The following is a 27236-nucleotide window of genomic DNA, read 5'->3' on the forward strand; positions in this document are numbered from 1 at the left end:
GACGTCATATTTGGCTGACAGCAGCATGCACCGATAATCTTTCAAAGCTTTTTTTTCTTGGTATTGCCGCTGATTGCCACTTCTTCTCGTCGTACATTGTTACATGAGAGGTGAGTGGCATCAAGCATCAGCCCACTGTCGATTATCACGGTCGTCGAAGTAAGGAAAAAAGAAATGCACCGTGATAAAGATGCGACTCCCGCAAACTCGGCCGCCCGATATAAACGCTCTGCTCGAAGACAGCAGGGCGCGTGAATGCTTGATCTCTTACCGCAAGAAGAAGATTCTGTTTTCGGAGTAAAAAAGTCGTCCCGCTTCGGCAACATGATTTTCTACGAGGCGTCGTGGGCTGGCGTGCTTTTGCTGGCATCGGTGACGTGGAGTGCGTTAGCAGCTCCGTCCATTCAGCAGCCGATAGAAGGTGACGTGTTCTTTTTCGGTGAATACGTAAACAGGGCTTTCGAACTAAGAAAACAAAAATCAAAAAGCGCATATTCTTTCTTCAGAAAGCACCGTGTATCGCAGCTGAAGGCTTAGGTCTATTTCTTTATATCATTACTTTTCCTCTATACCACTTTGCTCTAACAAGCTGCTCAAGTTAAGTGAAATAATGCAACGGAAGCCCCATCACTGCTAGACTTCAGGAGTTCATCGCAATGCTGACAACGCTATGAGAGTGCAGTGGCGCCGTTTTCACGCTGTGAAATGTAGCACCAGTATGAAAGTCTCCCCCTTGTTGGTAAAATCACTAAATGCATAAATGGCAACTATAATGCATTACGAGGCTTCCATCACTCAAAAAATGGTCCATAGATAGTGTATAGACATTTTATGAACTCTTTCCTTTAGATATTTCTTTTCGCCTATTCATAGTCTACAAACTATATATAGAGAAGAGTAATAAAAGAGTATGGCCATAAATCTACCGATTGTCTACAGGATGTCTATAGGATTTGTACTGCCTATAGATTGTTCTCTAGAGTTTTTCTATAGAGAGTCTATAGACTTTAGAGACAGAAGTCTGTGGGCAGTCTATAGACCGTCAAAAGAAATTTTTGTAAGGAATGTGCGCAATGTAAATACAGTTTTATGCGGTTTGAAGTTGAATTTTAAACAAAGCTTTTTTTTCAAGAGGAGCAACATTAAAAACAATAGCTCTCATTTCTTCCTGTGTATTCCTGTATACATTATCGAATATATGTTTCAGTGCACTGTTTACGTGTCACTAAAACTAAATGCAATGCATGCTTAACATGAAAAGAGCGCTAAAGGCTCCGAACACAGCGAAAGTGCTCTAAATGATGGCGCTATGCTTTGCGTAAAAACGACGTCCGCAGGGGTTTTCGTCGCTTTCACGTACAATATAAAGTTTTAGAACAGTGTGTGCATTTACGAGCGCTGAACGCGAACATTTTACAGGGCGTTACGTCACATCCGGCTCTTTACTTCGTTCATTCAACGTATTAAAACGCTGACGCAGTGATAACGCCAGCCACAGTTAGCAATCTCGTTTTCAAAAAATGAAACCATTTCTTAACAAACCGGCTTCTCTGGTGAGTCCGACATGAATAAAGAAAACGAAATAACACGACATAAAAAACGAAATAAAAAGCTCCACTTTTACTAACGTGGGGTTTTAAATTATTTAAACCATGTAAACTTGCAAAGGCATGTGTTTAGCCTGGTGGGCTAAACCACTGGTTGGAAGTTGAAGACGACGACGATGTGCAACGCACAGTGCGAGAGTGCGTTGTAGTTTAACACGAGGCGTGTTCGGCTGCGGTGATAGCCTAGTGTCCTCGTGCAGTGGCCAGCGAAGCTGATCTGATCGCGCCACCGCGGGTTCGAAACCTAGCCACGTCAATTTCTCCGTGGGCTGTTGGTTTGCTAAGTTTAGCAAAGGTCACCCTCAAGGTCACCTTCCCATTGGCTGCAGCTTCCGCGACGCTCTTCCAAACTAACCCCGCTTACCCGAGTTACTCCGAGCTTCACACAAGATTCTTAATTGAGAGCGTGTCGCTTTCGTACTAAAACAGGGAAAACGCAGCGATGATAAATTGTATTCTAGGTGATATAGGACGAATCTCTGCTAGGTGCCATTTATAGACCAACACCAATATGTGACGTGAGCTATATGCGGTGGCGCTGCTGTCGCCGGCTGGAACGATTGTGGAAAACTTACGGGTTAAAAGTGGGCTTAGCGCCCATAGGAATAAATGGAAACAAAAGATTTAAAAGCAGTTTTCAGATTTCACAGAACATCTGTGATGTCCTTTCGTAAAGAACAGTTGAGTTTATCCTAGAACAGGTCCCGAAAGTATAAAGTCTCACTTCGTAGGCTATCTATTCTTTAAAAAAAAATCTATGCATTGGAATGACACCTGGCCGGGGATATACGGAACGGGAGCGCAGCCCGTAGAAATACATCTAAGCAAAACCTTCAGAAATAAATTTCTTGTTTCAGAGAGGGCTCATAGAGGCGGCGGCTTGTTAGCATTCGGCGAATACTTTGAAGGAGAGTGTGGCAGAGTACGCTACGTCATTTCGAAGCAATATTTGTAAAACGCAGCGATAAATGTGTGTTGTGAACTCGGACATATACCCCAACAGGCGCTCTATCCGCCGGGTGTTATCCCGAAGCGCAGTGTTCTCGTAGAGCGCTGGCGTAGAGGTGGAGCATCCGCGTCGCGTGCAAGGGGACCGGGGTTCGAATCGCGGTGCTCCGCAATTCTACACTGGGTAAAAAAAAATTCTGCGTGTCGATGGAATTGCATAATCAAGCCTGGGCTGCGGCCGGATCTGGGTGACCAGATCCGACAACACACTCCCTCACCAGGACAGACTTTGGCCACCCTGGTGTGGTGCTTGGCCACGACCTCCTATATGAACTAATTAATTAACCCTCGGCCCTCAGACCCAATGAACTACTGAGTAACTGGCCAAGGCTGCGGTCACACCTGTGACGCAGTGGAGGTTACTACGATCTCTGGCTCCGGACTGGCCACCATTGGACATTGAACCTGGCAGCGTTTAAAGCTAGAACCCTACTTAGTGAGCCTTGTCTAGTAGCTCTGTTAGAGAAACTAGAGGCTATTAAATGGGATGTGATAGGAGCTGGTGAGGTTAGGAGGACAGATGCACCATATACTGTTTTAGAGGGCCGGCACGTACCATGCTATCCTGGATTATCGGGTAGACCAGAACTATATATAGGTGCAGCGTTCATCTTTAATCATGATATAACTGGCAGCATAGAGGAATTGTACAGTATTAACGAGAGAGAGGCAGCTATTGTAATTAGGCTCAATAAGAGGTACGACCTGACGGTGGTATAGACCTACGCGCCTACATCTATCTAACTACGGCGGCCTGATCGTAGAAATCTTCCATGAGGGCGTGCAATCGGTTATGAGGGCAGTAAAGACACGGTAAACTGTACTGATGGGCGACTTAGATGCCAAAAAAGGGGAGAAGCAGGTGGTGGTAGTGAAAAACTTGTTTAATGCTCAAAAAGAGAGGAGGAAAAAGCGGAGGAAGTTGCAATAGCTGTCGCTGACGCGGATCAATCGAGCACGTTTATCACAGACTCTGGCCAAACCTGTGAACACTATCTTGCAGGAGAAATATCACTGCTTGCCTCCCAACTTATAAGACGGGCTGCCGTCGATCAAACTCAGACAAACATAACCTGGGTTCCTGGCCACCAGGGTCTACACGGCAATGAGGCCGCTGATGCGACCGCCCAAGCGCCTACATACCGGGTTCCTCATCCTGGCTATCTTGGCTCAGATGCTCATCAACCGCTTCTGCGGTTAGGCGAAATCAATCCAATACTAGGACAGCCCCCGCCTCTACCTGGTCCCTGCCAAGGGGAAGAGTAAGGCGGATGAGTGAACTCTGTGGCGCCTGCCGACAGGAACTCGTCTCTGTCCTTCCGTAGTCAAACACTTTGATCCCAACTTAGATGGGTGATGCCCGTACTGTGGAGAGATCTGCGATACCTTTCACATGGTGTGGGCATGTACTCAGAATCCTTACCTTCCCCTTTCCAGTACCCCTTCCCGCGAGGCGTGGGAGACTGCCCTCCTACACTGCTCCACACTGGAGTCCCAATGGGCTCTCCTGTTCCCATCGTGCGGCGTCCCGGAAAAAGCAGGCTGGAGACCAAGTAGTAGGCTACTATAGCATAGGCTCTAAGAATAGCAGTGTGGCTTTATTAGTGGAGTTCGCAGGAAGCAATAATTTACGGGTCATGAACACCTTCTTTCGCAAACGAGAAAACAAGAAATAGACATGGAAGAGCCCAAAGGATGAGACTAAAAATGAAATAGTCTTAATACTATGCGGTCAACCTGGCATTGTGCAGAATGTAGAGGTCCCCGGTGAGGTGCGTTGTAGCGACCACAGATTGGCAAAGTCTCGAATAAGCCTAGACCTGAAGAGGGAATTGAATAAACTAGTCAAGCGGAAGCCTATTAACGAGTTAGCGGTTAGAGCACGAGCAGAGGAATTTAGGATATCGTTGCAGAAGAGATGTTTGACTAACTGAGGACGACAACATTAATGCTCAAGCAATGAACGATTACCTAACAGCTATCATTATGGACTGCGCAGTAGAAGTAGGTGGTAGGATAGTTGTACATGATAATGGCAAGCTATCTCAGGGAACGGAAGATCAAATTAAGAAACGATAAAACATGAAAGTGTCTAAACTCACAGATAGAATAGAACTAGCACAGCCCTAAAAGTTAATAAGGCAAAGTTGCCGACATAAGAAAGTTTAATATTTTGAGAATCGAGCATGCTCTAATGAATGGAAGTAGCCTAAAAGCGGTGAAGAGGAAACTAGGCATGGGCAAAAAACAAATGTATTCTTTAAAATCGAAGACGACAATGTTATTGGCAATATGGGTAAGGTATTTAAAGCAGCCGAAGAGTTCTACACAAATCTATACAGCAGGCAAGGAAATCAAGACGTTTATGAAACAGGCAGTAGCGCAAAACACTGGGTCATCCCACCGGTAACAAACAAGGAAGTAAAGAACAGTAGATCGCTTGGAGGACGGAAGGTGATTGCGCTAGAAAAACTAGCCGTCATGTACACGGAATGCCTTATGACCTCGAGCGTAGCTGAAGCTTGGAAGAACACTAACATTAACTTAGTCCATAAGGAAGGAGAAGTCATGGATTCCAAAAGTCACGGACCAATCTCCTGATTGTCCGTTGGCTACAAGGTATTTACTAAGGTAATATCGAATAGAGTCAGTACAACCTTAGACTTAAATCATCTAAATGATCAGGCATGCTTTCGTAAAGGGTACTCGACAATAGGCCATGTTCACACAGTCAATCAGGTGACAGAGCAGTGCGCAGCGTACAGCCAACCCCTGTATATAGGCTTTATAGATTACAAAAAAGCATTTGAGAATACCTAAGTAGTCTTCGATTCGCTGACGACATTGCATTGCTAAGTCTCTGAGGAGACGAAGTGCAAAACTTGATCAATGAGTTAGCGAGGCAGATCAGTACTGTGGTCCTGAAAATTAATACGCAAAAAACCAAATTAATGTTCAAAAGTCTCGCGAGGGAACATCAGTTTGCAGTTGGCAGCGAGGTGTTGAAAGTGGTAAGGGAATACGTCTATTTAGAGCAGGCAGTTACCGCAGATCCGAATTACAAGAGAGAAATTACTAGAAGAGTCTGGAGTGGAGCGCATTTGGTAGGTTCGCTCAGTTCATAAATGGCAGTTTACCAATATCCCTGAAGAGCAAAAGTATACAACGCCTGTATCTTACTGGTACTCACCTACGGGGCAGAAACGTGGAGGTCTACGAAAAGGGTTAAACTTAAGGACAGCGCAGCGAGGTATGGAAAGAAAAATGATAGGTGCAACGTTAAGAGACCGTGAGCGGGCAGAGAGGGTAAGGGAACAAACGCGGGTTAATGACAGCCTAGTCAAAATCAAGAAGAAGAAATGGGCTTGGGCAGGGCATGTAATGCGAAGGCAAGATAACCGCTGGTCCTTAAGGGTAACGGAGTGGACTCCAAGAGAAGGCAAGCGTAGCAGGGGCCGGCAGAAGGTTAGGTGGGCGGATGAGTTTAAGAAGTTTCCTGGAATAGGGTAGCGGCAGCTGATACAGGAAAGGTTTAATTAGAGAGATATTGTAGAGGCCTTTGTCCTGCAGTGGGCGTAGTGAGGCTGATGATGATAGTCTAGATGTACTAGACGTATTATCCAATGCGAAGCGAGTGCCCTTTTCAGAGCACGTCGCCATGCTGGCACGTACTTCTGCCTTGGCTATCGTTGCATATATCCAGTGTGTATTTGTTCAGTGCGCTTGATAGAAAACTTCCGCTGTTGCGCTAGCGTTTATTGAATGATTCATTGTGGTTTAGTAGAAAACGGTTTGCTCCTATTTGATCTCGCGGTGTGCCACATTGTTTGTAGAGGCGCGTCTCTTCACGAGAAGTGCAGACGATAAGCACACGGTGAGGCGTTCAGGAACACGTTTCAGAGCTTTTCGATTTTCTGAATGGCTGAAAAAAAAAACCGATATTTCATAGTGCTGCAGGCTTGTGTTGAAATTTAGTGTGAGCTACTTACGGCGTCTTCGAGAGGTACGGGGGAAAGTGACAACTTTTTTTCTACGCTTGGGAGCTCATGTGAAATTCAACGCGCTCGAAGGGAGATGTCGATGAGGAAAGATCTTGGCCCGGTGCGGGTGGTCGCGTCCATTTTTTGTAGCCTGCGGATCGGCTTGTCCCGGTCAGTTCTGCTCACCGACACTTATGCAACTTCCATGCCGATGCACGCTAGCGGTCCGTCTCTATACACTGCCAGGAGATCAGCGTCAATAGCAAAGAAGAAACGGCCATCCTACCCGCTGGGATTTGTCCGCTCGTTAAATGGCCAGAGAACAGAATCACGTTTTGTGCACTCTTCTCGGCAAGGAAGGGCCTTGGAAAAAAGGATGTGACTTAAACCAAATGAACTTGATAGTACCGTTTAATCAATAGTGAACTGAGGCTGTTTTGAATACTTAACAGAACAATAATATGGAAAACTTGTGGAGGTGGCTGGAAAGTGGCAACCTTGCTTGGAATGCAGCTGCTGGAAGGCAACACAGGGCGGAAAAAGCGCCGAAAGGCTTCCTTTTGATTTCAAGGGCGGGATGGTATTCGAAATGCTTGCTGTTGGGTCACGTTTGCTGTGCTTTTCATGACAGAAAACACAGGCACTGGTAATGCCCTCGCGCTCAAAGATTTCAACCCTTTCACCTCCAATATCTGCGTCCTCTCTATGTGTCTTTGAAATGGAAACGTTTGGCTGACTTTCTATCGGACCTCCTCCGAGTTGTCTGACCTCTGAGTTCTCCAAGTCTCCTGTAGAACTTATGTGAACATTCATTCTTGAAGATCTGGCTGTTGATTTCCCTCACTCATATCTCCTCCACTCACTCACTCGTCACTTACTCCTCACTCATTCGCGCCTTGTTCACTCATCCTCACTCCCTCCACACTCACGCATATCTGACTCCTCACTCACTCATTCCTGATTCGCTCAATTATCACTTAATGTTCACTCACTCACTCACTCACTCACTCACTCACTCACTCACTCACTCACTCACTCACTCACTCACTCACTCACTCACTCATTCACTCACTCACTCACTCACTCTCCACTGACTAAGTACTCATTCACTGATTCCCTATGCTGTGCATGAAGTCGCCGTGCTCTGGAAGGTAAGAAACTGATGAGATTTTCCTGACAAGGCCTTCGCTTCTAATGCAGGCACCCGGATCTTGGAAGCGGAGGAGCTTTTCGAAGGCGACATCCTGCTTCCCGAAAGCCTCTCTGAAGACGTAAGACACCTTTATTTTTACACGCCAAGAAATTAGCGACGATTGTCAGAACAGAGGGCCGCCGCGGACGAAACTTGCCTGCCATTATCCCGATAAGGAGGAAATATGTAAGATGACGCCAAATGACCAAAGTGTCGAGCGCTTAAGCCGAGTCAATGAACGACACACACTATCTGTGAATGAACATCAAAACAGGAAACAACCATTTAATCAACGTAATAAATCTAAATCGGCGCGGGAATTCATGACACACTGTTCTTCACGATACACCTCAGTGATGAAGCTATGACCTTTGCAGCACGTTTCTGTTGCATAAAATGATTTGTTCATGCATAATGTAGTGAAAAGAGATGTCATGTCTTAGCCGCTTATGGAATAAGTATTACAGAAAATTTATGAAGGAAGCCAATAGTCAATGAAATCAACAGTAGCATAGATGAATGTTTTTTTTAAATTTGTGATGGTGATGAACGGAAAACTAGCCGTGTAAGCATTTTTTACCTGAAAGATGATTGATAAGAAGGCAGAAGAAAAAGCTAGGTTGTTATTCCAATACGGCAACTTATTATTCTTAAACGGCGGCTCTCAGCAATGGAGCGTTACGTTTATTTTCTCAAGGCTTGTGTGTACAGCATGTATAATTTCGCTGTCGTTATCAGCGCACCAAAAACGCTTTTTCTGGACTGATGCTAAAGATACAAAACTCGTTCCTTTGTTTATGGCTGGTTCCGTTAACTGTCCAAGCTTCGTTTATTGCAGTTGGAAGAAACTCTTGCAGTTTTAAAATGAACGCCAGACACAAGATATTGTGACATCTGGCTCAGTCAGAGGCACCTACTTGCGGAAACGACCCGTAACCTATCACAGCACAGCACATGCTGATCACAGCACCGTGGTCAGCGTCTCTCGCACAAGTGTCGTCAGTCACATGGCGCCACTCACGCGGCGCCTGCACCTGCAATCCAGTGAACCCCTGTACAGCATTGATCACCTTTTCAGAATAGTTGTGGCCATTGTTGGCATAGTTGGAACAGTTATTGGCCATTGTTGGAATAGTTGCAGTGGTTCACTACTCCGGTGCGACAAATTTCAGGACAGCCATTGAAATTTTTTTTTTGTGAAGCCGTCCACCTTTGAAATCATCTGTGAATCCGCCCACCCCTCATGTAATACCCCTTTTCAAGGGGAATTTGAGGACTAAATAAATAAATAAATAAATTAGAAACGTGCAGTTCTGAGACACTTTCGCCAGAAAAGCTGCGGTGGAAGTTTAGTACAAAATCTCAACGCGAAACAATAAGGTGATTATACGAGAAAGGGATGCGGTTTATGCTAATGAACCAATTGTTAATGTTGCTCTTCTGAGCCAACACACATGACATCTCGATTCAAAATTTTTCTGGACTGACTTGTGTTTTTCTAGACACGGTTCTGAGGGATACATACAGCATTAACGCTAGGACAAGTTCAGATATTTATCTATGCGATAAAAACTGCGCTTGACATATTTGATGATCCTTAGAGATACATCTGTTGTGTTACAAAATGCATAACTGAACTACAGAACATTTGATCGCATTCATTTACCATAAGAAAAAAAATCCAGGGGGGCACTTTGTTGACATAAAGTGCGGTGAGGCGAAAGCCTTCAGCGCGGTGTTGCTGCTTGTGTAACGGATGTGTGGCTAAGATGTTAATTAAGTACGCAATTGTTTACGAGTCTTAAATGCTGGAGACACTGGTGCGCATCCGTCTGATTCGATGCCTTTCCGCAAACATTCAACAGCGTCCTAGACAAGGAGAACTACATATGCTTTCGCTGGAAGTAGCGTAGTCTTTAGCAAGCTCGTCTGCGGAACGGAAGGATGGTTGTTCGAATACCATCGTGCTTAAAGTTTGTTTTTTTTATTGAGTTGAAGAGCGTAAAGGACGGACGGACGGACGGACGGACGGACGGAAGCGAGCATTAGCCATTAAAGGCTTCCGCGTTAAAAGCGGAATATTCTCTGCAAAACTGGAGGCTTTCAGTTAATTTGTGTTTCTTCTTCTTGCACACTAAGAATACAACACTTGGAATGTTACTGCTGGCATGCCTGAACAACTATACCTCCTTTGAAATTCGCTGAGCTTGGCTATCGCAACGTTCATTCCTCTCTCGAGGAAGCCAGATTACTCGCCATCACGAGAATCCTTATATCGTAACCATTTGCCACCATTTGTACGTTTGTGCAGAGGGCTGCGGTTCCCCAAGCGGCGAAGCTTTGGCCTAAAGGTGTCATTACTTACGCCATCCATAAGAGTTTGGGTAAGTCAGCCTGCCACTACGTTTTCATGTTATCTGAAAGGATGCAGGTAGTCATGCACATAGAAAATATCTAACAAGCAAACGCGCATGTCCAACCCGTTAAGAGGGTGCCTTGGGCCAGTTAGTAGGTCCTGGCAGAGACGGCGGTAAGAAGAACATGTACGACAAAATAATAAAAAAAACCGCCCTTATGACACGTTATGCAGACAGGAAAACTTACTTCATGCGACGTTACCAGTGCTGTGCACGTTCGTGTACGTGTGCGTATTGTTCTTTCTGCATATAATCCCTGTCCCTTTATCGGTGGTCGGTAGCGGTGGCCGAGTGATTGAGCATCCGCCTCGCATGCGGGAGGTGCGGGGTTCGATCCCCAGTGCCGCCGGGTACTCACCGGTGATACAATGGGTACAAGCTTTACCCTGGTCTGGTGCTCGGATTATTTAGGGCGAAATGCTTGGGAAATGGATCTTTGACCCCGCCATGATAAGTCCAAAAATACCTTGTGCCATGGTGCTCTTTGGCCATAGACGCCCTTGCGCCATAAAAATCCCTAATCTCTATCGGCCATCATACGTCAGGTCGGTAGCTGCCAGCTGCTATTACTGGCCGCCAGGATTTTCGTGGCAGTAAATTTTTGCTGACAAGCTGAACGTGCCCTTGGAGGTGCTATTAAAGGCGGTTAAGGGATATCTTTCAAAATGACTTTTCTTTTAAAAATACTGTGCAGCATGCTGGTAATACGATTCGCCCCTTTTTATCGGCAGCCAAAGAAGTAAAGTTGATTCGGAGCGCGATGGCGTCGATTGAAGCCGTCAGCTGCCTGCGCTTTGTGAACCGCACAAAGGAGGAACCCGACTACGTCCTAATCTACCGTGGATCACTGTGAGTGTGACTGCCGATGGTTACTCTCGGTCCGGGGATTGCAAAGGGAATGGCGGCGAGAAGCACGGAAAGGTTTCTTCATCGGTGGCCGTGCCTTTCTAACGCCGGCATTTTAACGGGTAGCGACACTGCTGGCGTCAAACCACCTGAAGCGTAAAACAGGGTGCATGTATTATTGGGAGGAAGTGAAAACCAAAGGACATCTAGATTTGATCCATATCATAAGAATAATACCGAGGACATCAAGTTACCGCTTTTCAGCTTGTTCTTCTGTAAATGCATTGAATACGTCTCGTTTGCTGTAAATATTGGAGTTAAAATCGAAGCACAGCTGGAAATATCAGCGGGGAAGTGATGAAGCCCAGCGTCGATGAAATTATACCCAGGAATGGAAACGTGCTGGATTGCGACGAACAGCACCATCCACCTGTTACACTGTATTATTATGCAAGGCGCAACTGAATTCGAAAGGTTGACAAAGTCAACAGTAGGCGCTGTTCTTCGTCACGCCAGACGTTGGCCAAAATGATTTACTATTACTCCTTCAGTTCTGATATAACCTCGTCGACGCACAAAGATGCACGAACTATGCGCTGTTACTAACTGTACCTCTTCAAATATTGACATGGGTGCGTTAAGAATATGTCTCAAACATTGATTAAAACACCATATGTTTCAGATTTTGTGAAGAAATCACTTGCTATGTAGCTCTGCGAAATTTGCCCCATATATTGGTGAGAACATATAGAGTGAAAGTTCAACGATAGGATTAAAAGTAATAGTATGAAAGAAACTTGAAGGCATCATTAAGCTGCACCTTAAGCGTATGACAGCGATAGCGCCAATGTGCCCCCTCGGCGGCCTGGGGTCCTTTTTGGGTATCACTTCGTAGACACGTTAATTATTTGCGATAAATTCATAGACCGCTGGGAGTCCTCATACCACTCCTGGCGCAGTGGTGCAGCGGTTAAACGACGCACCACTGCTCCGGCAGGTGGCTGTTTCAAACACAGCCACCGGTGGGGCATTTTTGAATGGGAATCGGTTTATGAACGCTTTTTTATATATTGTAAGATTTCACTATAGCAATCAATAAATCCGCTGATCTCCTGTCGGCAGGCTTGAATTTTTTTGCTATTAGCGTTTTCGCTATCAGCAAAAGCATTCCGAGATGGTTTTTTCTGGCGGGCTTAACTGCTCGATGCGACCGATGAAAACACTCAAAAAATAAAAAAAAGAAATGTTCATCAGAAGAAAGGACATTTACCTTCAATGTTTTTATAACAAAACCTGACAATATCTCGATATTCAAAATTTTTATCTAAGAATGTTGGACATGGCCACTGTGGGTAGCTTGTGATGACTTCACGAGGACATGTGACCTAGGTGGCAGGTGTACACCTGCTTTTTCACTCATAATGCCTACACCGGCGACACCTAATTTTCCGAAGAACAGGTGCCTTAACACTAAAAAGTTAAACACTGCATTAACCTTTACCCTCATAATGAAAAGTGAAGTTTACGGGTTGAAGGTACCGAAATCATTCATGACCTCTCTTAACATGACCAATTAGCGAGAGATCCGGAGCCAGGCAGAAGAATAGTGATGGTAGCTTAAATAGCCTGACTATCTTTAGCAGGCATTTACAGTTTAAAGTCGAAATTACTGATAGGGGTGAAAAAGAAAGAAGAGGCTGCATTGGATATATCCTGCCGGTATTCACCTATGATATCTGAATGCAGAGGCTCCCAAAAGAAAAGCTTGGTTAAGCTGTCTTATTCGTAAACCTGCTGAAAGTTTGATAAAATTAAAAACAGTGGAAGAAATTACCAGGAACAGGTATGCACACAGGAGGGAACGAAGGGAGCATGAGAGGATCCTGAAATAAATATCGAAATTGTGTTAATTTTATCTGAAATATCATTAAACGAAATACGCTTGAAAGTGCAGGGCATGCGCTGCGCAATGCGGATAGGAGGTGGTCTGTCCTAGCAAATAGATTGAGTCCAAGTATAAATAAATGTAGCAGCCGGTGGCAAGGACTTCACATTGCTACGGCGCCCTGAGCTGCATTGTTAAAGAACGTTTGGTTTATGAGGTTTTAACGTCTCAAAGTTACTCAGGCAATGAAGGAAGCCGTAGAGGAGGGCTCTGGGTAATTTCGACCCACTGGGGTTCTTTAACGTCCGCAGATATCGTGCAAAACGCGGGTCTCTGACATTCCGCCTCTATCGAAATGCAACCGCCTCGGCTGGAATCGAATCCGCGTCTTTCGGAACAGCGGCCGAGCACCATATTCACTGAGCCAACGCGGCGACGGTGAAAGAAGGGGTGATATCTGTGGCAGATCAATTGAACGAGTACTGGACGTGCAGTGACTTAACCTGGCTAATGGCATTAATTTTGAGCTGGTTTTCAAAAATCTGCGATTATGTAAACGCTTGAAAAAGTGCCTCATCGAACACACACGGTAACTGGTGAGGCAATGGAAAGTGCTATATCTATAATACGACGTCGCGGGCCTTTAATATTTTAACAAACACATTGCAGACGATGTGTCATGGACATAGTAAACGTGCTGTAATTTTCTTTTTCTGCCATGACTTCATAACGGCGCCTACCATTATTGATCTCTTAGGGTGTGCACGTAGATCTGTATAGTGGCTTCATCCATAGTCCGACTACGACCATAGCAGGGCATGGCGCGGGTGCAGCTTTCTTTCAACCACACACGTTTTGGACAAAATGCTTAAGATGATTGCAGGCTCCCGCTTTTCGGGCACTGTCTTCGTTCTTTAAAGGCAACTCGTGGGAATGCATTTTGCACCTTGCAGCACCTTGTAGCTATGAACTGTACAAACTTCAGAAACTGTAATTATGGGGTACTGTGTAGCCAGGACTCACCAACTCTCATTTTTACATTTTTCCAACTAAATATGTAAGACAACTCAAATTAAATATAATTTGTAAGTCGCCTTAGACTATCAGTACTCCGATATTGGCATGTGCAATGGGTTTATACGTAAAGTTCAAATACTAAGAAAAATTCTTGCGCGCCGAAACGCGCATATTTGGATAAATGAAACGAGTAGAAAGTCGAAATGTCATTGTTGCAACGAGTCGCGCTTATTTCGCATCGAAATTTCCTATGTCTATTCGTGGTATAGAAGCAGTTAATATTTTTGGCCTGCGATCCATAGAATGAGCGAACAAATAGGTCGCTCTGCACCTTGTCCTACACATAATTGTGTCATTAAAAGCCACCCTGTGGCCCTGTGACGCATTCTATTAGAGCTATTTCTTAGCAAGCAGAACGCAAGGCTGAACATTTGATGTGGATATTCGTCTCTCATTCATGTTTTCTTATCTTATACTTAGTTTCATAAAAAAAGTAAACATGTTACAAAGAAAGGCGAAGACACAAAGCACGACCTTGATTCTGGTTTCTTGTCCATCTGCACTGAGCACAATTTTCACCATTGCCCCAAGCTCATCAGTCTACGGGTACTCAACAGAATATCCGAACATTTTACTCGAAAGCTTTTTTCCGTCACTGCCAAAGCCACATATTCGATGGCGCCCTATGAACAACAGCCGCTGTTAACTATAATACAATTTAGCATGGTTCGGATGTTATCGCGTCTTTCCGACTAGTCCAATGATACATAAATGAAGGGAAGATGATTGAAACGGCTTCCTAAAAGCATGTGTTACATTCTGCCTTGTTGCAAAATTAAACTGCGGTAGAGCACTTCGTTCCTAACGGGCAAAGGCGTAGCCTTCAAAGAGCGCCTGACTGCACGTTCCATTCTCAACCTCGAAGCGATAATCGGCACTTAAAAAATCTATCGCACGCAGCTGCGCCTCGATGATCGGCCGCCAGGGCGGAAGGCAGGAGCTGTCCCTGGGCACCGACTGTCTCGGTAAAAGCACAATAGCGCACGAGCTGTTACACGCTGCTGGATTCTTCCACGAGCACTCACGGTCCGACAGGGACCAGTACCTGGATATCTTCCCGGAGAACGTGGCGCAAGGTGAGGACTTTGTTTTGATAACTTCGAACGATACTCGGTCTCTGTAACGCTCATAAAGGTGTGGACACTATAGCACGCGCGACTGACGTTATGAGCAGCCTAGTGCGGCCCCAGATTCAGTGTTCCCCTGTTGGGCACCCGCGTTCGATGGTGGTGCCGGCTTGAACGCCCGCGCATGCCAGGCTCGCGAGGATATATGCCTGCCCACTGCACAGTCTGAAAATAGCATACTCCTCATCCCACTTACGTCAGCAGCAAATCTCCACTCAGTTCGTACGTAACACCCCATGGTGTGGCAGCCGTATGCATCGAAGAGTGTCTTTGAAGAGCTATCGCTGCCAAAAGAAGGAAATCTTGCGCAGTTGCCTGGTTAAATTATGCGGCACACTGCGGCATGCTTAGTGGAAGACGGCAACTAAAACGAAATTAACAAAAATGGTGGGATTTGAACATCTGTGAGCTTCCTGGTATTTTAACTCCGGCGAAGTAGATGACAAATCTTTGATACAGTTGCGTTGTTTGTAAACGGGGTTCGTAACTTTTACAGGAGATGCTTTGAAGCCTTTGAATATTACTCACATACCAAGATCACGATCATTCGAATAATATGAACAGCGCACAATAGTTAGTTCAATTTTATGATTAAGGCAGTTTAGTCACAAAGACGCACATTGAATTTCATTTGGGCACTTGTTAAGTCCTTTAAAGCGAACATTTAAGCCATGATTACTGAACACTGAGTGATTGCACTTAAACGCTGCTTCTCGCGGAAGGAGATGTTGCAGGCAAGACCGAGCTTACTTCAAGCGTCGATTTCAACATTCTCCAATCTCCTCTAAATCACTGTTAGTGCAATATTCATGCATTTACATGTGTCAGTAACCTACAGATTAAAGGTAAAGTGCACCTTAAATTGAAACTTGGTACTCAAATTCCTATGTCAGCTCAGTACTCAATTAGAAATCAACTTTTGATCACACCAACGTATAGTGTGAACTCAGTAGTGTACTATCTAAACGCAACAGGCAATGCTTTCAACGGCTTGCGTTAAAGTACCAATAGAGGTGACGGCAGTAGTCATTCAGGAGCCTGCTTAATCTATTAAGGAACTACGAATGATGATTGGCAGATGCGAGCCTCTACAGAAAAAAGCTCTGTTTTGCTCTGGCGCTTTCTATTTGTTGTAGCTGGTGCATGGAAGCATAATTGGCGACGAGTTTATGTAGAGAATAGCTAAAGAACCATGGAATCGTGGTATGTTGATTGCGTTAATAGTGTTTTGTAGTAAGTGTAACGATCCCTCTAAGACAAAGAGCATTTCCAGGTCCATGAGAATGACACCGAACTAAAGCCAGTGTTGTCGAATGAAAAAGATGATGTGCGCAAGAATAACTCTCAAACAAAAATGACAAAAGCCTTAAAAGTCCTCTGGGCCTCTTTAAGGAGAAAGATAAGTGATAGGCCCTGTTAATATCGATTTCATCTGAAGACGTCGAGAGAATACGGACAGCTCGTTCCGAGGAAAACTCTGTCGAAAACTCTGCGTGCTCTCCTCAGTTACACAAGAAAAAATTTCCATACCTTGGCCCTATGAAAAAGTGCAGCATTTATAGCCCAATATACTGCACCTTTGCGCTTTCCTCGTCTTAAATAGAGCTTTTCTTCGATGTCCAGGCAAAATGCGGAACTTCGACAAGCTGCAGTCGGACGAGAACCGTCTACTCACAGCATTTGACACGCAGTCAGTTATGCTCTACGGCTCGACATCCTTCGCCCGTGCGCCAGGTCTGGTGACCATGCTGACCAAGGACGGAAAGAGACTCCCTGAGGTCTACCAGAAGAAGGGGCTTAGTGCCAGCGATGCTCATCGCATCCGGATTCTTTACAAATGTCGTAAATGATATAATAAATACGATGTGAAGTTATTAACCTATTGAAAAAAATGTTGGCCAAGGCTTTTCCTTTATATTAAAAGACTAGAAAGTTATCGAATTACTTAATTATTAAAAAAAACTGACAGCTAATACTCTCCTTCAGAAGGTAAGAATGTTTAGTTTAGCATAATTCAAACGCTTTGGATGCGTTGAAGACCTCAAATTGAAAACGCCGACCATAGGTATTCTTTCGGTTTGGATTATGAGGGTTTAACGTGTGAAAGCGACTCAGGCTATGAGGGGACGCCGTACGTAGTGAAGGGCTCCGGAAATTTCGAACACCTAGGGTTCTTTGCATGCACTGACATCGCACAGTACACGAGCCTCTAGAATTTCGCCTCCATCGAAATTCGACCGCCAAGACCGGGATCGAACCCATGTCTTTCGGGTCAGCAGCCGCGTGCCATAACCACTACGCCACCACGGCAGCTTAGTGTTTACGACCAGGTATACAGTAAGAGCCTTCAATGCCGCCAATAAACCGGAAGATCTTCTCTTTATATCTTAAAACTCATCCTGTGGGCAAGAGCTTCGTTACAGCTTGAATATTTCAAAGCGGGCATTAAATACAACGCGTGAAGCGTTGCATTTAAGTCAGATCACACGTTTAGTGTCGAAAACCACTCTGTAGGGACTACACAAATTCAGCTGCTGAAGACTCGGAGATTACGTTTCAGTAATTTGCATCTCTCGCAACAGATTTACAGGTGAAGTATCCTTACTACGTGTTATTTAAAATAACAAAACTCTGAACGGCTATTACGAAATAAGACACAACTAACCCCGAATTTTTCAGCACGACACGTGAAGGTCATGCCTCCTAGAAAAGGGGGTTCGTGAGCCATGGCGCCCCCCTACGAGTGCGAGTGGAACGCCAGAAGCAAGAGATAACACACCGCTGTATTCTGGGCTAAAAAAAAAAACGCTCAAGGATACGACATAGCCACTCTAGCGAAACAAACTAGGAAAACAATTCATTCGAGTCCGTCCTACAATGCGGGTAAGGTCGCGGCGGTACCAAAGAGCAACCCTTCGCTAACCACAGTTCTGGGCTATACATTGACGAGGCTGCGGTATGCTGAGCCACTCCCGCCGGATAACGCACGTGGCTTGAAAATGACATTATGTTTCCAGGAGTGGAGATGGCGCAGTAACTCACTTCTCGGGTGACACTTCAACACCTCCGTAAGAGAAGGGAGGAAGGTGGTAGCGAAAGAAGAAAGAAAGGTGCCGCAGTGGAGGGCTTTTTTTTAAATTGGTTTTTGGGGAAAGGAAATGGCGCAGTATTGGTCTCATATATCGTTGGACACCTGAACCGCGCCGTAAGGGAAGGGATAAAGGAGGGAGTGAAAGAAGAAAGAAAGAGAGGTGCCGTAGTGGAGGGCTCCGGAATAACTTCGACCACCTGGGGATCTTTAACGTGCACTGACATCGCACAGCACACGGGCGCCTTAGCGTTTTTTCCTCCATAAAAACGCAGCCGCCGTGGTCGGGTTCGAACCCGGCAGTGGAGGGCTCCGGAACAACTTCCACCACCCGGGGATCTTTAACGTGCGCTGACATCGCACAGCACACGGGCGCCTTAGCGTTTCACTTCTATCGAAACTTGCCGCTGTGGCCGGGTTCGAACCCGGGAACTCCGGCTCAGTAGCCGAGTGTCTTGGACACTGAGCCACCGTGGCGGGTTACGCACCTGGCTTGCTCTAGGTGCTGGTTGGCGTGGACCTCCACTGGAGAGAGAGGCAGGACAACGCTTCCTGAGGCGCGTTCCGGGGACGTCTCGGTGGCTGCTACGGGCCGCCGCAACCATATGCGCACGATGTCCACGAATAGGTTAACCGTACTTCAACAACGCTCGCCACGAACTCTAAACCCGTAGGAACACTTGGTCCATTCATGTATCTCTTTACGCCGTGATCGCATGCACTGTTCTGGCACTTAGCGAAGGGCCTGCCGGATATGCGCATAGTTGTTGGAAAAAGATGGGCATGCCAGAGAGAGCAAGTTACGCTGCCATGTGCGCTGAAAATAAGGGCCAGGGGAGCCCACACAGCACAAGGCATTCGAAATTTGACTTTCCGGATATTTAAAAACATTACGAAGCGCAGTACACGAAATCGCCTTTGTAAATGGCTAAACAGCTTATGTGGCCACGCACAGGGAAACTGCCGATTAATTCTCAGCGTAAACTCAGTAATTAACTTAAATTAATTTGCTAACTTTTATTTATAGGCAGTAATCAGTTATCAGTCACTTGTCGCCCCACATTCTTGTCACGCGGAGTGCCACACCCAACGGCAGCGTCACGCAAGGGAGTAGCTGCATGCCGAGTGCTGCTGTCTTGCATGCGGGATTAGACTAACTGGGCTTAAATTTTAGACATGTATATCACAAAGCATAGAAGCGTTACTAAAATAATTGTACAAAATAGAACATCCTTCAATACGACTGCATGTAAGTTTTTAATATAAACATGCACGCTAAGTAAACTGAATGAAAAATAAGTATTGAATACGGGTTAATTGCTGAGTTTAGAATGATAAATACTCTCACTGTTTGCGTACTGCACGTTTTGCGTGCAGTATTTACAAGAGGTAAATACTGGCTTGATATAATACACCACTCAGTTTTCTCCGATTGTGTTCTCTCCTGTTTTTAAATGGTGTTGACTCAACGAAAACAATGAACGTATGGAAAAATGCTCGTCGACACATCGCTAGAAACCGAATTTATTTTTATCACCCATTGGCACCCGTCCGTAGGCAAGGGACTGTTCTCTTGACCGTAACAGGCTTCGGTTTCCCCCTGGAGTCTATACTCCGCAATTGCCCACAAGAAAGGCTCCAGCCTTTTGGTGTCCCTATCTGACCGCGATGCATTGAGAGGTCTTATCAGTCATTAGTGCTTATCGCTCGGCGTTGGTCCACAATGTTATCTCCAGCTTTGCCTCGGGGGTCAAACGATCGACTACTATAATGAGGACAGCGATAATGACCACGCACTTGCACGAAGCCCAAGGCTGTTCTACTCAATGCACGGCTCTTATCTGTAAGGGCATTCTGTATTATGTTAAAGGAGACTACGGCCGAGAGCCGCCATCATTCCAATAGGATCTATCTTCGCCCGTGTGCGCTGATGTCGGCGCAGCTGAGTTTTCCAGCTTGTTAGTGAAGAGGGTACAGCTTAGCCGAACAAGGTGTAGTAGTAGTGGTTTTAATAAATAATACTAAAAAAGGGAGGAAGAGATTTTTGCTAGCCCCGGCATCTGCCATCGATACTGAAGCACCTGAGCTGGGGCAGCGGAAATAAAGGATAGCAGGCAGAATGGAGAAATTAAATGAAAGAGGCGAGGGGACAAGAAGAGAGGATAGGAGGAGAGGTAATATACACAAATTATTTACACAAAAAGAAATGTGAACATGTGTTCAGTTTTAGGCTTCGGTTCGCAACTGCCCACACCAATTTAAGCCGCTGTTTTACTTGAGTTCTCAGGCTTTCAACGGAGAGGCAACAGACTGAGTGGCGATCCTATTTCGTTTGTGCGCTGTCAAATTTATGCAGAAATTGTCAACTTTTTTTTACAATAAAGGGTTTTTAACTGCTCTTTCTCTGTTCGAAAACGACGAGCTTATACTCTAGGCTACCGCAGTGGGCCGCGTGGAGCTTTTTGCCTAACGGCTGACGTTTGACAAGTGGTATACTTCTCCTTAAACCACGCCGCCGCTGTGGCTGAGTGGTTATGGCGCTCGGCTGCTGGCCCGAAAGACGCGGGTTCTGTCCCGGCCGCGGCGGTCGAATTTCAATAGAGGCGAAATTCTAGAGGCCCGTGTCCTGTGCAATGTCAGTGCACGTTAAAGAACCCTAGGTGGTCGAAATAGCCAAAGCCCGTCACTACGGCGTCTCTCATAGCCTGAGTCGCTCTGGGACGTTAAACCCCCTTAAACCAAATTAAACCAAAACTTCTCCTTAAACCAGAGGTAACACAAAGACCAGCGAATAAGCTGATGGCGGCTGGCAGATTGGCTTCAGGTGCTCATGGAAAGGCAACAAACGCAGCTGCACATCAGGATATGGAAACAACTGTTTTCTCTCTCTCTTTCTCGTGAAGTCCGGAGGAAAATATCGCTGCAAAGATGACCATGCTGTATGGATGAGAAGATGGGGACAGCCAGTGTCTTTAAATACTCGTGCAATATACACGTGGACGAGCGATGTAATAAAGGATAACAAGGCTTATGTCAGAGCACACAAGAAACGAGAGGGAGAAGGAAATTGGCATAAATACCAGAAAGGAAGTTGGCAGAACAGAGACTGAACTGGGGACAAAAGGCAGAAAAAAAAATCATTAAGTAAATAGAGAGGTGATAATGGGGAAATTATGAAGTAAAGGTTGTGTCATAGTCCAAGAGGCGGTGCCATGGAGGCCATGGAGGTGAGTCTCCTTATAGAGATTTTTGAAGTAAGAACTAGTGATCAGGGAGACCTTACTTATGTAGCCTGCGGAAGAAGTGCTGAGAACAAAAAACATGTTCATACAGGCTGTAAAACGAATTATCTAGGTATCAAAATGGCATGATCTGACGGCCTATAGCTCTGGGTATCAGGGGCAGTGCAATCAAAATCAATACCTTAGTAGCAGAGACAGACAAGTGAATAGAAGAGTCGTGGTGGCATAAAAGTACAATTAAAACATCTCACGAACCCTTACACAAAATAAAAATAGTATAAATTAGAACATAAGGAGAAAGTAGTTGAGGGCTGCCAACAACTACAGTACTATTCGAAGTCAATAGAAGATGCAAAATATAAGATCCCCCATAAACTGGCCAGGCAAGGTGGCGCCAGCCACCACCCAAAATGGGTGCCCACAAATCTAGCAATCGTAAATCCAATCCTGTGGAATTCATAACTGGGATTTAACCAGCGGTAGACAATCAAAAACGTCAGATGCTTGGTGGTTCAAAGGAGGAAAAAGGAGAACAGGAGGAGTTTGTTGGAGTCAAATTTATTATGGCCTGAAAATTACACGAATTGATACTTGCAGGAACGCTGAATCCAATGATAATACTTGTTACACAATAGAGACAATAGAGCTTTTTGCCACATCAGAGAAGCCCTTAATTCAATCGGACAGAACATCTCGTTACTAAGGAATATAAGAATATGGAACCAGAGGAATAACATTTCAGTTAAGAGAAGGTTAGTTAAAAATCGACTTAAATACGTTAAAATTAGCCACGGGAAATCAATCTAGGAAAAATAAAGCATGGTGTCCCACAAGAGTCCTTTCAAGAATAAATGCTCTTTCTCTTTTATAATAATGACATCATAAGTTGACTAATTTTAATAATTAAACTTTTAACAAGTCGAGTTAGACGCGTACTTGCGATCAGAGACTTGTAGTCGGTCGTTAGTAATAGCCATATGAGCTTTTAGAATTTCGAGAACGTGAATACCTTTGGTTTTTGGAGTTTTTTGACTAGCCTAAATTTGGCTTTTTTGACTAGCCTACGTGAACTGGAAAGGTTGCTTTGCCTGCGTGCTTTTCGGAAGCGCATGTATTTTGGCACGATGTAGCCGATTTGGTCGAGCCACACACAGTGGAGAGGATAACCGCGTTTTCGAAATTTTAAGAACTGATATGGCTATTACTAACGACCGGCTACAAATTTCTATTTGCGACTAGGTGCCTAGCTATGATAGTTAAAAAGTTAATTATTAGAAATTATTTAACCAGCTTACTACTTCAAAAAATTCACCCGGTTTCCAGTGTCCGCAACACTGGTAATAATATTCCGCAAAAGCCATATTTTTACCCCAAAAGCCTATTTTCGAAAATTACTTAGTCTCCCCTGAAACACCTGGTATAACATTTCCATAGATTCCAGCTTACCGTGGCACTCTGGGCTACGAAAAACCAGATAAAGCGGCCCGCAAAGGTATACATCAGAAGTACAAAAGGGTTTTCTTCACAAAATCAGGTGCTTCCCAACAGGCCTGAAAATACGCCTGTGAAGAAAAGAATCTGCTCTGGAGCTCGCCGTTACACCATTACGCATTACACCACATTCTTCCACCCTATTATTGTCGCCTCCGTGTGAATGCCGCATTTACAAACAACTTGCGGTGCCATTTAGGAAAACTGAACTCCACAACGCGACAAATGCGGCTCCATAGAAACAGTACAACCGATTGTGTTTGAATGCCAGCGCGCGTACTATAACATCGTATGGAGCCACTCACCTAAGTGCCTCTAACAGTGGACTGTGTGTTAGGTCTTTTAACCTGCTTTACGCTCCAGAGACATGCAATCAAATTTTTATTTGCCTAATTAGATGACGTTGGTCTGATGGACCAGCTTTAATGTATCCAGAAATCTTATCTTTATGCACCCTACAAGCAACGATCTTTGTCGACCCCTTTGTAGGACTTCGTATTTAATCGCTTAATATCTCGTGGCATTATCTAATGTCTCCGTAAGTGTCACTGTAATGTACTCTTCAGGCAGTGAACTTTGTCATCAAATTGATAAAAAAGTGCATATCATCACTTATTATATCCTAGCATTAATCGTTCATGTGCATCTGCCCAAATCAATGCTCATTTATTTGTGAGTCATTGCATTAAAATCTTTTCACTTCTTTATAGCTTTTCGCGCCTGCTCCGTTCCGTCTTTTTATTCTCAAATCCCTTCCCCATGCACAGTAGCATGTCAGCTAATTTTTCATGCCGGCTAAAATCTGTTTTCAATGAAGCGTCTATCTCTTTGTCTCGTATTTATGCTTCATACTGCGTATGTGCACTTTTTACTAGAAGGACCATATAGAAACTAGGCTCAGCATTCACCTTGTACAAAAAACTTCGTATATATTATTAGTAGTTTCTTTTGGGCAACGTCGTAAAATATGACCAAGAAAAGCAAGAATAGCAAGGTTTAATGAAGCCTCCTATCTGCGGTTCACGAAAATAATAAAAAAAGTTCCCGCACGTCGGGCGACCGTCGCCGCGCCCAAAAATAAACTCATGCTGATATTTACAAAAAAAATGTAAGAGGAAATATTTTAAGCGTTTATAAAAAAACATGCTCAGAATCTTTAAATAGATCTAAAAATTATTGGCGTGTAACTAGACAGTTAGTAATATCGTCTCCCATTCGGCACAGTGATTATTTATTTTCTCATCTTAGTGTTCTAAAGGACCTCCTGTTCAAATTTATTTGCCTCGAATTATTTGCCACACACATGCATCCAGATAGGGGAGCCAGCTAGGCGGCTCTTGCAGGGCAGCATATACTCCCCGCACCAAAGCGCATTGTTCACGGAACTAAGATTTCGACGACCGTGGTGACTCGGCGTGGCTGTCCATCATCCGGCTCCTCCAGAGACTAAGCAGTCCCAGCAACATAAATAGATCATATGGCACAACACAGTTTTTCTTCAGAGGGAAAAAACGGATACTGCAGGGTGTGATGTCACTGTATTTCTTAACTGTTCGTTGTAAAATGTCCCAGAAGAATATAGCGTCAATGCACAGAATAAAACATTCAATGGTCAATTGTCTCTGGTGCATTGCACAGGCGGCAATTCACCGTACATGGCGCAAGCATCTCCTTAGCATGAAGCCAAGCCTTCACAGGCAGCCTGGAAGTGTGCAGTTTAAAGAAGATATCGATAGCGAAGAAGGTATCGATAGCGTAGTGATTGCGCGCAGAGGCCAGCTAAGCTGATCTCTTCGCGCCGCCACGGGTTCAAATCCCAGTCGCGGATAATTAATAGATTTAATTTTATTTATTTTACTTGGCACCGCAAGCAAACAAACATCGCTATATCTTGCTCGGGGTTTACCCATCGGCATTGTGCTTTTTCACTAGAATTTACCGCTGAAGGTAGAAGCGGTCCTCACTAAATCACACGAGTTAATTGTTGCTGCCATTAGCAATCATCGTCATTGTGAAGAGCAGTGTCAAGTACACCGTTGCAGAAAGGTGCATTTCTCACAAATGTTCAAGTGAACCCATTCTGCGCCAAATGCGGTTGTCTTATGCATGGCTTAAACTGATGTCACAACGGCGCCAATGCTAGTGGACCAGGTGGACGGTTAAAGCCCCCACGTTCGTGTAATGAGGGTACTCCACTACCTTCTCCCAGCTGTACTATGACAGTGCGGTGTACCATCATGCGGCCCTTAACGTCATATGCAGGCCATCTCTTTTTTTATCGTGTTCTTTCAGATGTCATAACCCGAAAAGAGTATTAAGGTACACAACAGAGAAAAGACGTGGCAATTATTCCGGCTTAACAGATACCAAGGTCTCTGTGGCGTGCAGCCATCCATGAGGTCTCTGCGACTTGCAGCCACCTATGTAGGACAGATTCTGGATATACCCAGGGGCGTTGTCGCGTCAAAGGGGACGTCATATTCGTTACCGCCTGGTAGACTTCTATTGTGGTAAGTGTCCAGGGGTAAGCCATTTTGTAATGTTCTTCATAGGCATCCAATAACAAGATTTACGATTTACAAGTCACTTCTACCAGTACACATTCCATCCTCATATTTTCACCTCACCCTCTGCATCGGGAGGGTCATTACAGTGCAATTTTCCTCCTAGGAAAGAGTTTTTTTCCAGGATCACTGAAAGTTTGTGTGTATATCAAAAGTTGTTCCAAACCGGCCCATCTCATATAAATGAAAGCAGCAAAAGAGTAGACTGAATGAAAACTGAGTACCAACCTTAAAGTCTAGCGATATGCCCCGCCTGGACGCATTTGTTCCAACGATGGCGCCCGCTACGCGTCTGTTGGGATCAGAAGTGAAACCCACTGCGACTGACTGTATACAGCATCGTAACTGGAATGTAAGCTGAATGGTTTGGTTTGGTTTTGCGGTGCTTAACGCCCCAAAGCCACTCAGGCTATGAGGGAAGCCGTACAGGAGGGCTCCGGATAATGTAAACCACCTGGGGTTCTCTAGCGTCACCTGCCATGCCTATGGACACACGTAAAGGCATAAAGTAACACCGGAGCATTATTTTGCTCTTACTCCACCTTTGCGGCGTGTGTGCGCTGCACAAGATACCAAATCCTTAGGTGCCGGAATTGCACAGTGACCCCCAGCTCACATTTTTTCGCCACCTCTCATGCGTGCGGCATCCTTTCTATGGAGGTCTACATCTCTGCTACCACCGCGCTTCATGCTGACATATATAGTAGCATCATTCTGAGGTCGAAACAAAACTTCGCTTAACTATTCATTCCTTTTTTTCATGAATAGGAACAGAAACAGGCAGTCATACAAGAATGGCAGGTGAAGTTTTGCGGCATTCTCAAAAAGAAAACCGAACTCGTGTGATATGAGGCCGGTGGCAACTTTAGAGCAAAACACTCCCTTTTTTTCAGTTCGACTGAGACGTTCTTTCGAAACGCTTCACTAAGACCTTTACTTCTCGCTTCTCGCGGTGTCAAAGTCTCCACAACCGCCAATTTGAGCCCTTATATCTTAGGCTCATTATCCACATCACCAGCAGCAGCCTAAGCAAATATATCGCAGGAAAGAGGCCTCTCCCCTCCATCCAACGTGTCCTCAGCCAATAAGCCATCTGTGGCCGCCTTTTCCACTCAAACTTCCTAATCTCACCCACTCCGCTGACTCTCTACTGGCTCCTACTACAGCTTCCTTCTCTTAAAATCCACCCCGCTACGCTAAGCGTTAGCGCGATAAAGCCGACTAGAGCCAAAAGTCAGCTACTTGCCCCATGCTTCTCTACGTTCGCTGCAAGCCATTAGCACGTTGGCATAGGCTAGCCGACCATTTTCTTGAGCCTACTAACACGTGCGCGTGGTCAGTAGTTTCACAGGTCTAGAACTCTCTCGCTGCACTTACCGGCTATCACATGCACATGCGTTGGGAAGAGATAGTAGATGGTAACATAACAGATGGCGCGCAGTCTACTTTGCAGTTTTGCAGTTTCTACAATATGTATTGTTCTACCAGTGAAGCAAAAGGGGAAAAAAAGGCAGCGACACCATGCATGCGGTGCCATGGTTTAGTGCTGTGCAAACATTTCAAGGCGCGTACCTGCAGTGGTGGGTCAGCAAAAATAGATACAGACAGAAGTGCTACTCAGCCGGACATTTTCTTAGCAAATATAGGAGAAAACAAACAAACGAACAAACAAACAAACAAACAAGCAAACAAGCAAGCAAACAATCAATCAT

At 45.0% G+C, this 27236-nt stretch overlaps 1 protein-coding gene across 1 annotated transcript; it reads left to right on the forward strand.

Annotated features, from left to right (window-relative positions):
* Positions 1 to 233: 233 nt before the first annotated feature.
* Positions 234 to 17021, forward strand: LOC144106910 (astacin-like metalloprotease toxin 5). The gene is made up of 6 exons (XM_077639870.1): positions 234 to 421; positions 7796 to 7866; positions 10099 to 10171; positions 10936 to 11053; positions 14913 to 15088; positions 16763 to 17021. The coding sequence occupies exons 1-6, from the start codon at positions 256 to 258 to the stop codon at positions 16987 to 16989; spliced, it is 831 nt and encodes a 276-aa protein (XP_077495996.1). The 5' UTR covers positions 234 to 255; the 3' UTR covers positions 16990 to 17021.
* The last annotated feature ends 10215 nt before the right edge of the window (positions 17022 to 27236 follow it).

The sequence above is a fragment of the Amblyomma americanum genome, chromosome 10 (genome assembly GCF_052857255.1).
Source record: "Amblyomma americanum isolate KBUSLIRL-KWMA chromosome 10, ASM5285725v1, whole genome shotgun sequence".
Taxonomy (NCBI): domain Eukaryota; kingdom Metazoa; phylum Arthropoda; class Arachnida; order Ixodida; family Ixodidae; genus Amblyomma; species Amblyomma americanum.